At 46.5% G+C, this 17376-nt stretch overlaps 1 protein-coding gene across 1 annotated transcript in view; it reads left to right on the forward strand.

The window, feature by feature from the left end:
* STX8 (syntaxin 8) overlaps window positions 1–17376 on the forward strand; it is a 236878-nt gene that overhangs the window by 32153 nt on the left and 187349 nt on the right. Inside the window, exons 5-6 of the mRNA XM_044299901.1 lie at window positions 6930–7048; window positions 14735–14827. Coding sequence (XP_044155836.1) covers window positions 6930–7048; window positions 14735–14827 — 212 coding nt within the window. The remainder of the gene's footprint in view (window positions 1–6929; window positions 7049–14734; window positions 14828–17376) is intronic.

The raw sequence follows: 17376 nt of genomic DNA on the forward strand, positions 1-17376 counted from the left end.
TTTTGTCAGATGTATATTGAAGGACAATTAGGAGCATTTCAGAAGTTTTTCAACTTTTCTTGAAAAATCCATCAGGTTTCTGCAAAGACTGAATATTTCCAGTGTTGGTCCTTCTGTTTCAAGATTTCTGCCATTCGCCCTGGCATGCTGGATATCAGCTACTGGCCCAAATCCTGACCGATAGCGACCTGTTCTTGCATAATTAATGCTTGGAATTTATCACAATTTCTGTGTTTTTTTTGTCTAGCTGTTTTTGTGGTGCAGAGGTGGTCGTGCTTGCACACTGTAGGAAAAAGAGTTGGCCTCTCTGGTGGCCGGGATCACGGGAGCGCACATGGGCAAATATGCACAGCAGTTCCCATCCCAGGCATCTTTGTCTACATGATAAATGCCAAGTGAGACAACCCCTTTAAGGTTGTAAGCTAGCAAATGAGACAGGAGACCAGATTGGGTATTAAACCTACAAAAACCCCAATCAAGCACTGTGCGGCATAACACTTAATTACCCCAAAAAGACCACACATAATCGAGTATAATACAACATTTTATCAGTCCATTAAAAAATAATATAAAAATTCCCACAGCATAGGACATCTACAAGTGCTGTTGGAAACATTGCTCTGCTGCCCTTGTATGGTGCGCTACATAGCGATTAATATCTGCATACACTACTCTCAAAAAGTTAGGAATATTTGGCTTTCAGGTGAAATTTATGGAAAACATAAACGTTCCCACTCAGATGATATTATATCATGAAAGTCGGGCATTTAAGTAGAAGCAGCAATGGAGATTTCCTCATCTCAAACAATTTAGTGAAACAAAAGCCAACACCAGTGGTGGGTATACCGCCACAAAAATGTCAGTGTCTCAATAACTTGTCATGTGGCCTTGAGCATCAATTACAGCTGGACAACGACGTCTCCTGCTGTTCACAAGTCCACTTAATGTCTGCTGAGACATGGCATCCCATTCTTCTTAAAGAGCGGCCCTCAGGTAGTTGAGGTTCTGGGGTACAGAGTTACGAGCCTCTACACAGCGACTCGCTGATCCTATAAGTTTTAAATGGGATTCAAGTCTGGAGAAAGTGCAGACCACTCCATTTGAGGTCCCCCAGTCTCCAGCAGCCGTTCCCTAATGATGTGACCTCAATGAGCTGGGGCATTGTCCTCCATGAAGATGAAATTAGGCCTGTGTTGTTCATGCAGAGGCACAATGACTGGATTAATGGTGTTCTTCAAGTAGTATGGGCTTGTCACTGTACCATTCACACAGTTTCGGGCAGTTCTGTATTGACTAGACACACCTGCCCGCACTGTAACACCACCACCACCAAAGGCTTGTCTGGTGACAACAGTGGCTGATGCACAGCGCTCTCCTTGACGTCTCCAACATCATTGGCGGCCATCATTTCTGCTCAGCGTGAATCGACTTTCATCAGTGAACAGCACTGAGGCCCACTGGTCCCTCGTTCAGTGTAGTTGCTCCCTGGCTTATGTATGACCATGATGCCTGTGGTCAGGTACACTTGCAGGTCGTCTAGCGTGCAGACCACGTTGATGTAAACAGTTTTTTGAACGTGAAACTTGGGTGCCTCTCACCTCACTTAAATGTGTTTTGTGCCATTCATCATCCGGTTCTGCAGAGCATTGTTCACAATGAAGCGGTCATCAGTGTGGGATGTGGCCAAAGGACATCCACATCTATTCCTTTCTATGACTCTTCCAGTCTCTGTATCTCTGATACAACCTGCTGATGACCCTTAGGATACCAGAGTTTTTTTTTTTTTGTTTTTTTTTTCGCCTTTTTATTTTTCTTCCCTATCTTCCTTGAGCCATAACTATTTTTTATTTTTCTGTTCACATATCTGTATGAAGGCTTATTTTTTGCAGGACAGGTTGTACTTTCTAATGCCACAATTTAATATGGCATACAATGTGGTGGGAAGAGGGGAAAAAAATTCTGTGATGGAATTGTAAAACAAACGCAATTCCTCCACCGTTTTACGGGTTTTGTTTTCACAGCGTTCAATTTGAACTGACCTGTGCCCTTCATTCTCTGGGCCAGTACGATTGCAACGATAACACACATACACTCACCTAAAGAGTTATTAGGAACACCATACTAATACGGTGTTGGATCCCCTTTTGCCTTCAGAACTGCTCAGGTAGCCCGTGGCATTTAAACGATGGCCAATTGGCACTAAGGGACCTACAGTGTGCCCAGAAAACATCCCCCACACCATTACACCACCACCACCAGCCTGCACAGTGGTAACAAGGCATGATGGATACATGTTCTCATTCTGTTTACGCCAAATTCGGACTCTACCATTTGAATGTCTCAACAGAAATCGAGACTCATCAGACCAGGCAATATTTTTACAGTCTTCAAATTTTGGTGCGCTTGTGCAAATTGTGGCCTCTTTTTCCTATTTGCAGTGGAGATGAGTGGTACCCGGTGGGGTCTTCTGCTGTTGTAGCCCATCCTCCTCAAGGTTGTGCGTGTTGTGGCTTCACAAATGCGTTGCTGCATACCTCGGTTGTAACGAGTGGTTATTTCAGTCAACGTTGTTCTTCTATCAGCTTGAATCAGTCGGCCCATTCTCCTCTGACCTCTAGCATCAACAAGGCATTTTCGCCCACAGGACGGCCGCATACTGGATGTTTTTCCCTTTTCACACCATTCTTTGCAAACCCTAGAAATGGTCGTACGTGAAAATCCCAGTAACTGAGCAGATTGTGAAATACTCAGACCGGCCCGTCTGGCACACAACAACCATGCCACGCTCAAAATTGCTTAAATCACCTTTCTTTCCCATTCTGACATTCAGTTTGGAGTTCAGGAGATGGTCTTGACCAGGACCACAACCCTACATGCATTGAAGCAACTGCCATGTGATTGGTTGACTAGATAATCGCATTAATGAGAAATAGAACAGGTTCACGTGCGAGCGGGCGCCATGTTTGCCCATCGCTCCGAAGGGGTTAAATATCATTTCTAATTGAACCAGGAAATTTATTGGGTGTTTCATGGATCAAACACCAGTTGTGAATTTTGCCGTTGAGCTCCTTGTTAGAGAACAGCAAGTTGTGCGGAAAGTACTGAAACATTGAACAGTTGGACATGTGCCTTCAGAAGGTCACATTAAGTTCCTCTAAAGGTTAGAGGGCATTTTAGGTTCATCCTGAATTTTCACCCACAAGCCAAATATCCCTAACTTTTTGTGCGTAGTGTAGACTATATACTGTATCATGTAACCTGTAAGAAGACACTACCATGGCAACATCTGCATAATCATTGAAAATTAGACTTGAATATGCGTCTGTTTACACGTAAAAGAACCACTATAAAGATCGTGCATGCCAAAGAACTTTTGGGGTCATTTATAAGGATCTGTGTTTTAGACTCCGGTCTGATTACCCCTGTACTGGCGCCTGATGCACCTAAGTTATGTATTGGCGCAGGCCTCCACATAACTTGGGCGCATCACCGCCAGCGTACAACAGCCTTAAATCTATGCCAGCTCCCTTGCTGGTGTAGACTTAGATACTTTTTTTTTTATGCCAAAAACTGGAGTCAAAAATGTTAACTTCCCAAGGGGAAGAAGTTGCTGATTTTGCCGCAAATCACATTTGCGATAAAATCTGCACCAAATATACGCCAAAAAGTGGCATATATTTGGTCATAAATGACCCTCTTCCCCTATGTCTGTGTATGCAGAAATAACTCATCGATTGCACCTGGTCCACCCTTCAGTGCACTAACCAGGTATATTATAGGTAAAATCCCATTAAAGATATAGAAAAGACACATTAATGTAGGCACTACATGCTAGCAGGGATACCCCGATGTAGGTTTTGTCAAGCTTGGCTAAGCGTCCGTCAAGAGTATCGCTGCTCCACATAAATTTTGGTTTAGGGAGAGTTCACATCACCGTTTTGCATTCTGTTAATGTTTTCCAGTAGAACGGAAAATAACGGAATTCGTGAGACTGAAATCAAAATGGAAACCTTTAGAGGCCTTCCGTTTTGATCCGTCAGAATAGAAGTCTATGGGCAGCATAACAGATCCGTCTGGTTTCCGTTACGCAGGACGGAAAACGAAGTCCTGCCGTTATTTTCCGTTATATCTATGTTATAATTGAAAACAATAACGGAATGTATAATGGTGATGTGAATCCGCCCTTACTGGCTTCCTAGTGTCAGATGAAAAGATGTTGATGGGTCTAACGGAAATGGCATGCACACCTCCCCCCTGACGATGTGCAGAGAAATTCGGCGCAGTTGCCCGGCCATCACATAGAGACATGCCATATGTCACAGGGGTGGAAAACCCCTTGGGTCCATTCATATGTCTTCAAAATGGATACAATTTTGCGGAATGGGTGCGGACCCATTCATTTTTAATGTGGCGGGATCCACATCCACACTTCCGTTCCCAAAAAATAGAACATGTCCTATGCTTGTCCGCAGACACGGACAAGAAAAGGCATTTCTATTATAGTGCCGGATATGTGCAGTCCGCAAAAAATGCGGAACGCACATCGCCGGTGTCCATGTTTTGCGGATACGCAATTTGCGGACCGCAAAACACTTGCAGACGTGTGAATGGATCCTTGAGGCTGGGTTCACATCACCATTTCATTTTCTGTTCTTCTGGTCCGTTAGCGGAACATGAAAAAAGGGATCCTGTATTTTAAGCATCCGTTAAGCACATTTTGCATCAGTTTTTTAGCCATTTCCGTCTAAGATCTGTTTTTTAGACCGAAAAACAGGTGCCTCCTTCCTAAAAACCTTTTATGTTACAATTCCCTGTTAATCTTTAGCTCCCTGTTGGAGAGATTTCATGTTGGGGTTCATGAGTAAGTGCATTTCCCCAAACTGTCCACTAGATGGTGCCATACACCACCTAATGACCTGTAAGCCTAGAGCTGTGATGGCTAACCTCCGGCACTCCAGCTGTAGTAAAACTACAACTCCCAAGATGTAAACTTGCTTGGCTGAAAAATAAAGCTTCATGAATGTCTTCCCTTCAGCATCACATATGTCAGGAACTTCATTTTTGGTAGTGAAATGGTAGTTACACAACAAGTCTGGAGAGGGGACAGCTCCTCTTTAAATGTAAATGGTTATTTTGCATACGGACAATTTTTTATGTTTAACCCTTTCTGGACCGCTGCCATACATTTACGACGGAATTCCAGTCCTTAAAAATGGCGGCTGCTCGCGGGCGTCATAGCCTCCGGGTTTAAAACAGCAGATACCAGGTGCTAATGTCTGTGATCGCCGATAATGCCGATTGTAGACATTTAAGCCCTCAGCTCCATCTGAGGCGGCTTTCAGGGAAAAGCTTGTGGCGTTGCAGGCTAATAGAGCTGTAGTTCCTATTGGTCCTTGCAGGTGGCAGTGCTCTATTGGAAAATAGCGCAATTGGCTTATAATGCAATTCACTGCACTGTAAGTCTCGAGTGATCTAAGGATTGCACTCATCACCCCACTTTCTCCGTAATAAATATAAATAATAAAAAAATGTAAAGATCCTTTTACCCCTGCATCCCAAAACGCCTGTATTATTAGAATATAGAGGAATTTATCCTGCTCCGTGAACGCCGTTAATTCACCTCCCCAAAAAATTCTATGAAAAGTAATCACACTCCAAAATGGTATGAATAAAAAGTACAGTTAGCCCCCCCCCCCCGCCCTCCAAAAAAAAAACCCTCACACAGCATCGTAGACATAAATATAAAAAAGTTATGGGGGTCAGAATATGGCGATGCAAAGAACAAAAGTATGACGAACAAAAAGGCCGCAGTCATCTCCCACCAGTATAAGGGCGCATGCACACGACCGTTGGACGCAAATTTAGGATCCACCAAATGCGAATACCAGCCGCCTGCTTTCTGTATTTTGTGGCTGGACCCTAATAGAACAGTCCGTAACGCGGACAATAATAGGGCACGTTGTATTTTTTTGCGGAACAGCCATGCGGACATACAGACACAGAGTGTACATGGAGTAATTTCAGTTTTTTTTTTTTTTTGCTTCCCCATTGAAGTGAATGGGTCCACATATGGGACGCGAAAAAAACAAAAAACGGACGGATACAGAAAAATTTACTTTTGTGTGCATGAGCTCTAATATTGATGGGCTGTCATTTGAAAATCTGCATGGAGGCATACAGGTTCTGTATGGTATCCTGCGGCACATTTGCCCACAGATGTTACAGCTGGGCCTGTAGATCCTGCACACTTGTAGGCTCGTGAAGATGACGTCCCAGTTGGTCTCACAAATGCTGGATTGGTGATAAATCCAGGTGACCGGCAGCCTGGGAAGTGTTGTAATCTGGAGGAGACATTGCTGGGAAACCCTTGCTGTGTGCGGGCGAGCATTATCCTGCTGAACAATGCCAGCTGGAAGCCCTGCCATGAGAGGACATTCCATCTGGGTGCGTTATTTTTTGGTCAGTGAGTATTATTTGTACTTCTCTGGTGCAGGGGCGCACCATCAATGAGGCCAGGTGAGGCAGCACCAGGTAGGGGCAAGAGAGCGGCAGCCAAAGGGCCATGGGCGGAAGGGAAGGGGTTAGGTTAAGAAATTAGCATTGTGGAGGGGGCGCTTCAGTTATTTGCCTCGGGCAGCAGAAAGGCTAGGTGCACCCCTGCTCTGGTGGGATGGCTCCTGAAGACATTGAAGAAGCCTCCAGTGCATGAAGATGATTATGTATTGTGACGCACTCGCCCGTTGTCTGGAGACAACATAACGGTGCTTCATTGTCATCTTTAGGCATGACGCAAACGTATCTAGAACGGCAACTATGTGGGTGGACCTCTCCGTCGTCTTCACCCACCACTGACCAGCCGAGTGCCAGACTGTAAGGTTAACTCGCCATTGGGTTGGAGTTTGTAATTTACCAATGCTTTCATTTACTAGGTCGAGTCTGATGAGTGGCGGATCTACAGGATACAACCCATGGGTGATGGAGGAACCAGAGGAGACGCGAGGTTTCGGGGTTGGCGAGCTGAGACAACAACAGCAGCGGATGATAGCAGGTAACCTGTAATCTGGTGGCATCACTTGTGCTTATGCCGCATTCACACCACCGTATTTTTGGTCCACATCCAATCCACATTTTTTGCGTATAGGATGCGGAGCCATTCATTTCAATGATTCCACAAAAAATGCGGACAGCACACCGTGTGCTATCCACATCCGTATGTCCTTTCACTCAGCGATCCCTTGCTTCATTTAATCCATATGCAAATGCGCAATAAAGTGCACTGAGGGTGGGCCCATAGCCACTCTGTGCACCCTGTTTCCACCTTCCTCTGCCTGGGCCAGGCCCTGTCAATCAGGAAAAAGAGGGAGGGGCTGGCGAGGAAGCTGGAGGAGCAAGAGTGCACAGAGTGTCTTGGGACCGCCCTCAGTGCACTTAACTGCTTTTTCTACAGAATATCGCTAAATTAAAGGTATTCTGCTGATCTAGGCCTGCGAGGCATTGGGAGAGATGACATCAGCTCTATGACATCACTCATTTCCTGGGGAAACAAAGGAGAATGTCAGAACCCCCCCCCATATCTAATGTATCTATGGGGCCAAGAGTGCCCCCCACTAGAGTGTATGCAGCTGCATGGGCCGATGTCGCCCCTTCTCTTCGCTGCTGTACGTAAACTACTCTGTACAGTTCTGTGCAATAAACCACAGTTTTAGGTCCCTTCCTTCAAGACGGCAGCGCACAAGAAGATTGTACGGGAATCATGAAGCTTTAGGATAACTAGACGAGGAACATAAAGAAAAAAGCTGCCGGAATGAGAAGGTTCTAAAGTCATGTGCTGCCATTTTACTGGAAACATCGGGTGAAATTTATCAACACTGAAAATTAGCACGAAACAGAAGCCGTCCCGAATTGATCATCTGTATCCTAAATCTGGGGCACGGCACTAGACATGTGAGGCACTTTTCCTTTCACCTACTCTGTATTCACTTTGCCACGCTTTTCCAAACTCTCTAGTGAGGTGCAGAAAGTGTGGAAAACACACAAGACATCTGGTGCGGGTGACATATACCAGTTTTTACGTACCGGTACATTTGGCTTAGTATATGTTCCCCGTTGTGTTGCAGGCAGAAAGCAGCACAGGCGAGTAAATAATAAAGTGACAATTGTGTTAGGTACTGCTTTGTGGCACCAGGTACTATTTTTTGGCCCCAGCTAATACTTTGCGGCACCAGATACTACTTTGCGGCGCTAGCTACCATATTGGCTCCAGTTACTACTTTGGGGTTCCCGGTACTACTTTCCAGCGCTAGCTACTACATTGCGATGCCAGGTACTACTTTGCAGTGCCAGTTACTTATTTGCAGCGCCAGGTACTACTTTGGGGTTCCAGATACTGCTTTGCGACACAAGGTACTACTGTGCGGCGCTAGCTACTACATTGCGATGCCAGGTACTACTTTGTGGTGCCAGTTACTTATTTGCAGCGCCAGGTACTGCTTTGCGACACAAGGTACTACTGTGCGGCGCTAGCTACTACATTGCGATGCCAGGTACTACTTTGCGGTGCCAGTTACTTATTTGCAGCGCCAGGTACTACTTTGGGGTTCCAGGTACTGCTTTGCGACACCAGGTACTACTGTGTGGCGCCAGCTACTACTTTGTGGCGCCAGGTACTGCTTTGCGGCGCCAGGTACTGCTTTGCGGCGCCAGGTACTGCTTTGCGGCGCCAGGTACTGCTTTGCGGCGCCAGGTACTGCTTTGCGGCGCCAGGTACTGCTTTGCGGCGCCAGGTACTACTTTGCGGCGCCAGGTACTACTTTGCGGCGCCAGGTACTACTTTGCGGCGCCAGGTACTACTTTGCGGCGCCAGGTACTGCTTTGCGGCGCCAGGTACTGCTTTGCGGCGCCAGGTACTGCTTTGCGGCACCCGGAGCAGTTTTTACTTTCCAGGTGTGAAGGGCAGATCTCTCACCCCTGGTGGAAAACAGAACCAGCCTAAGGGCTCAAGCACACAAACTTATTTTCTTTCCTTTTCATTTTTTTGCGGACCGTATGTGGAACCATTGATTTCAATGGGTCTGCAAAAATAACGGAAGTTACTCAGTGTGCATTCTGTTTCCGTAAGTCCGTTCCGCAGATAAATAGAATAGGTCCTATTATTGTCCGCATTACGGACAAGGATAGTACTGTTCCATCAGGGGAAGCTGTTCTGTTCCGCAAAATACGTAATGCACATGGACGTCATCCGTATTTGTTGCGCATCCGTATTTTGCAGACCGCAAAACACATACGGTTGTATGCATAAGCCCTAAGAGAGGTTGAATTGAGCGTTCCCCCTCCTATGGTACGTGGGTGCAGATTGTATCCATGTGTGCCGCTCTCTCCGAGGAATTGCTTTTTAACCAGTTAGGAATGCCGGCCGATGCCGTACTGTTTCGTTTCTCCGTCTCCATAGACCTCAGCAAGGAAAGTGGCGATCACCAACGCCCTGTTTTCAGGGTTGTCTGCATCAATTATCAGTCGATTTGTTCTGTGGAAGAACGTTCACTGCTGCACCATTACAGAAAATTAGACCTAATTTGTAGCAAACGTTTTTCTGGGTCTAATTTCAAAGAACAAAGCTGTCAGATCGACGAGATTCCATGTTCGGTCAGCGCGAAAACGTTCCTAGAAATCAGCAAAACCCCCAGTCGTCGAGTTAAATTACTGTACCAATTGTCGCTCGTTGCTGGGGGTCCTGAGCTTGTAGGCTCCACTGGGGATGAGAACATATAGTAGTATACCGGCGTATATACCTGCCCGGGCGTACATCCATCTATAGAAATATTTTCTAATGCCGTTTCTTACTTAGACTCATTGTTGACTTTGGCTCAATTAGAGGTAAAGGAAATATCCACCATTTTTGACTATTTTCGCCTGATCTTTATGTTCTCCCGGGAGATAATCCACCGCCAGAAGTCTGTGGCAGCAGCTTTGTCCCCTCTCACCATTAAATACACATATACGTTTGGCCGAGATGTGTATGGGGGACCTGGGAGGAAGTCGGTAGAGATAGCTGATCATTCAATGTGTATGGCCGCCATTACTTTAAAAAAAACCTGCTACCGCCCCAGTTACTCATTTACGGAGGCAACTTTTGGGAGTGCTCCTTTGCATTTTGTCCGTGTCAACCAATCACAGCACAACTTTTATTTTACTACATGCAAACCTCCCCATTGTCCAGATGCGGCAGGACAGTCCCGGATTTCAGTGGCTGTCCCGGGACGGCTGAGGTATTTGGCAATTTGAATGCAATAGTAAAGCAGGGAGCCGCTAGCGTGCTGCTTCATCATTCCCCAGCCTCACACATCATGTCTGCTCTGCTGTGTAGGATAAGTGCACAGGCTGGGGAATCGGCCTCTGTGCTTCTCCTACTCAGCCCAGCAGGCATGATGTATGTCACCGCACCACGCAGTGCTGGGGAGCGCAGAATGGGCTCTGATCATTGGGGGAATGGGGCTAGGTGGGGGGCACTATCAAGGCATAAATACTTTGTGGGGGCACTATGGGGTATACATACTGTGTAGGGGGCACTATGGGGTATAGATACTGTGTAGGGGGCACTATGGTGTGTGTGTGTGTGTGTGTGTGTGTGTGTGTGTGTGTGTGTGTATATATATATATATATATATATATATATATATATATATATATACACACTGTGTAGGGGGCACTATGGGGTATAGATACTGTGTAGGGGGCACTATGGGGTATAGATACTGTGTAGGGGGCACTATGGGGTATAGATACTGTGTAGGGGGCACTATGGGGTATAGATACTGTGTAGGGGGCACTATGGGGTATAGATACTGTGTAGGGGGCACTATGGGGTATAGATACTGTGTAGGGGGCACTATGGGGTATAGATACTGTGTAGGGGGCACTATGGGGTATAGATACTGTGTAGGGGGCACTATGGGGTATAGATACTGTGTAGGGGGCACTATGGGGTATAGATACTGTGTAGGGGGCACTATGGGGTATAGATACTGTGTAGGGGGCACTATGGGGTATACATACTGTGTAGGGGGCACTATGGGGTATACATACTGTGTAGGGGGCACTATGGGGTATATATACTGGGTAGGGGGCACTTTAGGGTAAAGATACTGTGTAGGGGGCACTATGGGGTATATATACTGTGTAGGGGGCACTATGGGGTATATATACTGGGTAGGGGGCACTTTAGGGTAAAGATACTGTATATTCATACTAATAAAGCCTGTTTCTCACTGAGGTAGCTTCCATGAGTCTTTTATTGAGGAAAGACTTATTTTTGGTCACTCTGTCATAAAGTCCAGATTGATGGAGGCTGCAGTGATAGTTAACCTTCTGGAAGTTTCTCCCATCAGCACACAGGATCTGGGTTCTTGGTCACCTCTCTTATGAAGGCCTTTCACCCCGATTACTTACTTTGGTGGGGCGGCCAGCTCTAGTACGAGTGCCAAACTTGTACCATTTAAGAATTATGGCGGACGCTGTGTTTTTGGGAACTTTCAGTGCACCATAATTCCTTTGTTCCCTTCTCCAGATCGGTGCCTCCACACACTCCTGTCTCTGAGCTCTACAGGCACCTCTTTCCTTCTCATGACTTAGTTTTTGCTCTGATGCATTGTCAGCTGTGAGACCTTCTATAGACAGGGCCGTATTTTTCCAAATCATATCCAATCACCTGAATTTACCACCGGTGACTCCAATCAAGGTGTAGAAACATCTCAGAGATGATCCAGAGAATTGGGAGACCCCAGAGCTAAATGTCAAGTGTCAGAGCAAAGGGTCTGAATACTTATGTCCAGGTAAAGTGGCCCCTCAGAACACCCTCAAAAGACAGGACTTTAAAACAGCCCCCCCCGGCTTCACTAAGTGACGCCCCTGACCTGGTTAGGCCACACCCCTCCCATGACGCATTCGATGGGCATTTAAAAAAATGAAGGTAAGGCCTCTTTCACACTTGCGTTGTCCGGATCCGGCGTGTACTCCACTTGCCGGAATTACACGCCGGATCCGGAAAAACGCAAGTGTACTGAAGACGGATCCGTCTTCATAAATGCTTTCAGTGTTACTATGGCACCCAGGACGCTATTAAAGTCCTGGTTGCCATAGTAGTAGTGGGGAGCGGGGAAGCGGTATACTTACAGTCCGCGCGGCTCCCGGGGCGCTCCAGAAGTGACGTCAGAGCGCCCCATGCGCATGGATGATGTGCCATGCGATCACGTGATCCATGCGCTTGGGGCGCCCTGACGTCACTCTGGAGCGCCCCCGGGAGCCGCACGGACTGGTAAGTATACTGCTCCCCCGCTCCCCACTACACTTTACCATGGCTGCCAGGACTATAGCGTCCCGGCAGCCATGGTAACCATTCAGAAAAAGCTAAACGTCGGATCCGGCAATGCGCCGAAACAACGTTTAGCTTAAGGCCGGATCCGGATCAATGCCTTTCAATGGGCATTAATTCCGGATCCGGCCTTGCGGCAAGTCTTTCAGGATTTTTGGCCGGAGCAAAAAGCGCAGCATGCTGCGGTATTTTCTCCGGCCAAAAAACGTTCCGGTCCTGAACTGAAGACATCCTGATGCATCCTGAACGGATTTCTCTCCATTCAGAATGCATTAGGATAAAACTGATCAGGATTCTTCCGGCATAGAGCCCCGACGACGGAACTCTATGCCGGAAGAAAAGAACGCAAGTGTGAAAGAGCCCTAAAATCAACTTCAGGGTTTGGAGGGAGGGTGACTTTCTCTCTGCAGCTCACGCTCGGACAGCACAGTGTAGGTAGAGGCTTTGCAACTTTTGGGGATCACTTAAAGGGGTTGGGACCCGCGCCTACCCTGAGAATGGAGCCCGCAAAGTGCCAGTGGGTTCACTGTGTGTGCGTAGCCGCCCTCTATTAATTTCTATGGGACTGCCGAAATATTAGTCCCATTAAAATAAAGGGGAAACGTACCGCGCGTGCGTGACCACCTCTCCATTCACTTCTGTGGGGCTTACGGAAATAGTCGAGCCAGCCCTCTGCTATTTTCAGGCATTCCTTTAGAGATGAATGGAGGGCGGCCGCGCATGCAGGCTCTGTTCTAAGGATAGGTGCGGGTCCTGCACCTATCAGACATTGGGAGCATATCCTAGCAATGTGCCCCCAATGTCCAAGACGATACAACCCCGTTAGGCATACATTTTTAAAGATCTTGGAGTGACAATTTGGCATACTTTTACTGAAATAGGCACAAGCACATTGCATTGGTGCCAAATTTCCTACAGTGCTCCATTTTCATACATTTGGTGCGGGAGAGCATAGCAACTCCAATCTGAATTGTAAATACCTGAGCCCCCGCAGCAGCCCCCGCTTTCATGCAGCGAGGCACTGGAACAGTAAGAAAAGGAGGGAAAAATCAGACCCCAGAGTTTTCTAATACAGAGAAAATGCAATTAGCGCACGTCTGGGCCTCTGTACCAGACACCGCCATCTCTTTGTGGTGTCTGGAAGCCGGGGAGATGTTGCAGATTAAGACTATTGGATTCACTGTCTGCTCAATCCATTATAAACCTGCTGCTCCAACAAGAAGAGGTTTTCGAGAACTTCTCGCAGGATTTCTGACTTATGACAGGGGTGAATTGGCCATAGACCTTACAGGGAAATTTCCCGGTGGGCCAATGCCCAAGAGGCCGCCCGAGCCCTCCTTACGGCCGGCCAGTGGAAGTTTTTAGGGATGTATTTTGTGCTGCTGGCGGCGGTATTTTGTGATGGACTGTGATATTTGGCTCTGTTGGGGTGGTATAATGTGCAGCAATATGGTATTGCTGGCCCTGCCTTCCATCACTTTTGACCCAACTACAAAACGGGGCCAGATTTTTTTTATTTTTTTTGTGTGTAAAAAGTGTTGTTGTTGCAATTTTTTGTAAAAAAAAACAAAACATTCTTATTTAATGATAAATTCCCTCCCTTTGTGCTGGGTATAGGCTTAACATAACACTCTAATGCAAAGTCCTCAGTATCTGATGGGGGTCTGGCTTCTGGCACCCCCGCCGATCAGCTGTTCGGTGATCACTGCGGCATCCTCACAGCATATAGAGCATAGCGCCGAGCATTGTATAGTGGCTGTGCTTGGTATTGCAGCCCAGGCCTATCCACTTAAAAGGGGTATTCCGGTTGTTTGAAGTTATCCCCTATTCGCAGGATAGGGGATAACTTTTAGATCTATGGGAGTCCTACCGCTGGGACCCCCACTCATCACGAGAATAGGGACCCCATACCCCCTGCAACCCTCTGAAATGAATGGGTGGCCAATAGTGCATGCGTGCGCCGCTACCTTTATTTCTATGGGCATTACGGAGATAACCGAGTGCCATCTCTGGAACTCCCATAGAAAAGAGCAACTGGCCGCTCTGTTTTTTTCATGGGGGGGGGGGGTTTAACAGTTTTGATGATTGTGATCTTATAGTTATCCTCTATGCTATGGATAGGGGATAACTTCAATCATCCGGAATAGCCCTTTAGAGACTGGTCAGAGGCCATGTGACCGATGAACGCAAGGGCGCTGGCCTAGGAAGTGGCTGCGGTGCTACGCTGCAGCCTATTCGGACAGCTGAGAAGATGGGGTTCCAAAAGCAGCATACCCTTTAACGCAATAGTATACCCCCCATTGTACATGGGTGGCTACGGTTCCACGATGTTCTCGTGTAGTGAATTTACCGTTATTCTCTCTGCAGAGCAGGACGCCGGCCTGGACGCCCTCTCATCTGTCATCGCCCGTCAGAAGCAGATGGGGTACGATATTGGGAATGAACTGGAGGAACAAAACGGTGAGTGGCAAAGCCTGGCCCCATAGACTTATGTATTACAGCAGGAGGTAAGCGGGTGCGGACTGTAATATATGCACTGACCGGAGCCTATTGAATCTGATGCTGCCAGCCTCATATATGAGAGTTTCCACTAACCCAATCAGAGGGGCTATTCCAGCTGAGCACAAAAATGTTCAAAAGAAGGAAATGTGATAAAACTATTAAAAAAAAAAAACACAAAAAAAAACATTTTAACTATTTATTCTCCTGCCGTTCCAGCACCACCGCTCCATTCCTCGCCGTCAATCTCCCATGGATCTTAATGACCTCTGCAGCCAATCTCAGAGGTCTCATGGCATATACTGCTGTAGCCAGTGATTGGTTGCAGCAGTCATGTGGGTATATTAACACCTTACCGCTGCAGCCAAGCGGGGAGGGTAGGAGCAGTGGTGCCGGAATGGTAAGTCATGCTGCTTTTTTTTATTTTATTTTTATTTTTTTAACACATTTTTAAATCACATACTTTCTATGGTTCTGTACTCCACACACCCCAGACGCCGAGCAGAGTATGAACAGTATTTAGGGATGAGCAAGAGTTCTTCCGGGTAGCTGCTCATGCGCAGTCACTGCTCACAAAGCCGAATTTATCTTTAGCGTGCATTGTACAGGGCCCAGATTGTCAGCCGGCACTGGCGTACTCTGCATGGATGAGGCATGTTGTCACTTTCTCCCACTTCTCCTACATGGTAGGGGGCGACGGTGAGCACACAAGAACTTGATCCCAGACTAAAGGCCTGATTTAAAATATTTGTATGCTTTTACTCTCTAGAACGCCCCTCTAATGCACTTTTTAGTTAAGGGGCCGTTTTGCTTAAGTATTAGAGGAGCCCCCAATTCTGAAGTTAAACCCTTTGATCACCACGGTCAAGACTGACTAATGCATATTCATCAAGGAGCGGGGGGAAGTCCACCCTTTACTGGGTTTCCCAATGGTATGCTTGGGGTAATGAAGGACCCCCTATATAGTCAACCCTGGGGACCTAGAAAGGACCCCCGGGGGAGTGTCTCTATGCTAAAATAAGGATGATGTAGTCATTGCTTAATGAAATAAAAAAAATGTAACAAAAATTGAAAAAATGTCGGCAAAAAATGAGATCTTTTGTGCTTTTATTAGAACTCGAAAACCTGCACTTATTCGGGACTGTAATAACCTGAATGATTGATTAATTTCACAGGTTATTCAGTGTTAAACCTGAATGGTATAAAAATTTAAATCCCAATTTTTATACAGTAAATTACCCAAACAGCGCCAGAAAGAAAAATTCTCCCATAGAAAACGAGGCCACATACTGTGACACCAGTCCTAAAGAAATCGGAAAACTTGTATCTGCTCAAATGCAGAGAGGCAATCTTCTTCTTTTTTTTTTTTTTTTTTTAACGGTCATTAAGGGGTTAGCATCAACGTGGGAGCCTAAGGGTTAACCTTATGTGGTGACTGCTATGATGTCATCGCCATGATGTCACCCCTGGTTTACATAAGAGAGCTTCTCAGCCGCTTCCCCGAATTCCGTCTTGCTCGCCGCTCTTTTCTTGTCAAGTGGCTGATATTTGCAAGGTGCTTTGTCCTGCGCTGGGTCAAGCAGACAAGAAAACAAATCATTTCCTCGCCGCGGCAAAGGTTTTTCCCTTTTATTTTTTTTATCCCCTCTCTTCTCGTTCCCTTGCCAAAAGCAACACATCTCTGCCTGTAAATATTTGTCTCTTGTGAGAACCGCGCTCTGACAAAACAAACGCCGAAAGAGGGCGAGAATTATGCAGTCAGCTGTCGCCCTCCGACTGACAGACGCTATAAAGATGCCGGCGGGGTGAGGTTACTAAGCTGTGGCCGTATACAGGCAAGATGAGTGTGGATCGGTGCGGGGCCGCAATGGGAGCCAGGTTATAGAACCGTAATACGGACGAGTCTATGATCTCCTGTGCTTTATCTTCGATGTCAGACAGTTCTACATTTTTAATCAGCAATGGAACGATCATCATGTAGTCACCCAGGTCACCCATGCTTCATAGAAATGCACAGTCCCTACTATCTCCTCTATGTGGCTCCTCCACTATGACTGCCCGGGAAAAGACTGGCATTTCAGACGCCAGCCTTAATCAGAAGTGCGATTGGGTAACACGCGCCAAATTTAGGCCTCCTGGTGCCAGAAAAACTAATCTACCCCAATTGGCAGCTAGGCGCTATAATAGTCAACCTTTTTTTGGCAGAAATTGTAGTAAAAATTTTAAGCCATAGGAGTCCAGAGTCCCTCCTCCTAAGCCCCAGCCATCTCAGTTTTTGCACAAAATACTAGGGCTGCAGCTAACGATTATTCGAATAATCGATTAGTTGCCGATTAATTTCTACGATTAATCGGGAAAAACGACAAAATTACAAAACAAAGCGGTTTATATGATTTTACTTGAAAAATTATGTTCAAAGGCCATATTAAAACAAATTGTGGATAGCACTGTTATGGGGGGGGATCTGTGGACGGCGCTGTTATGGGGGGATCTGTGGGTGGCGCTGTTAT

The sequence above is a fragment of the Bufo gargarizans genome, chromosome 6 (assembly GCF_014858855.1).
Source record: "Bufo gargarizans isolate SCDJY-AF-19 chromosome 6, ASM1485885v1, whole genome shotgun sequence".
Classification (NCBI taxonomy): Eukaryota; Metazoa; Chordata; class Amphibia; order Anura; family Bufonidae; genus Bufo; species Bufo gargarizans.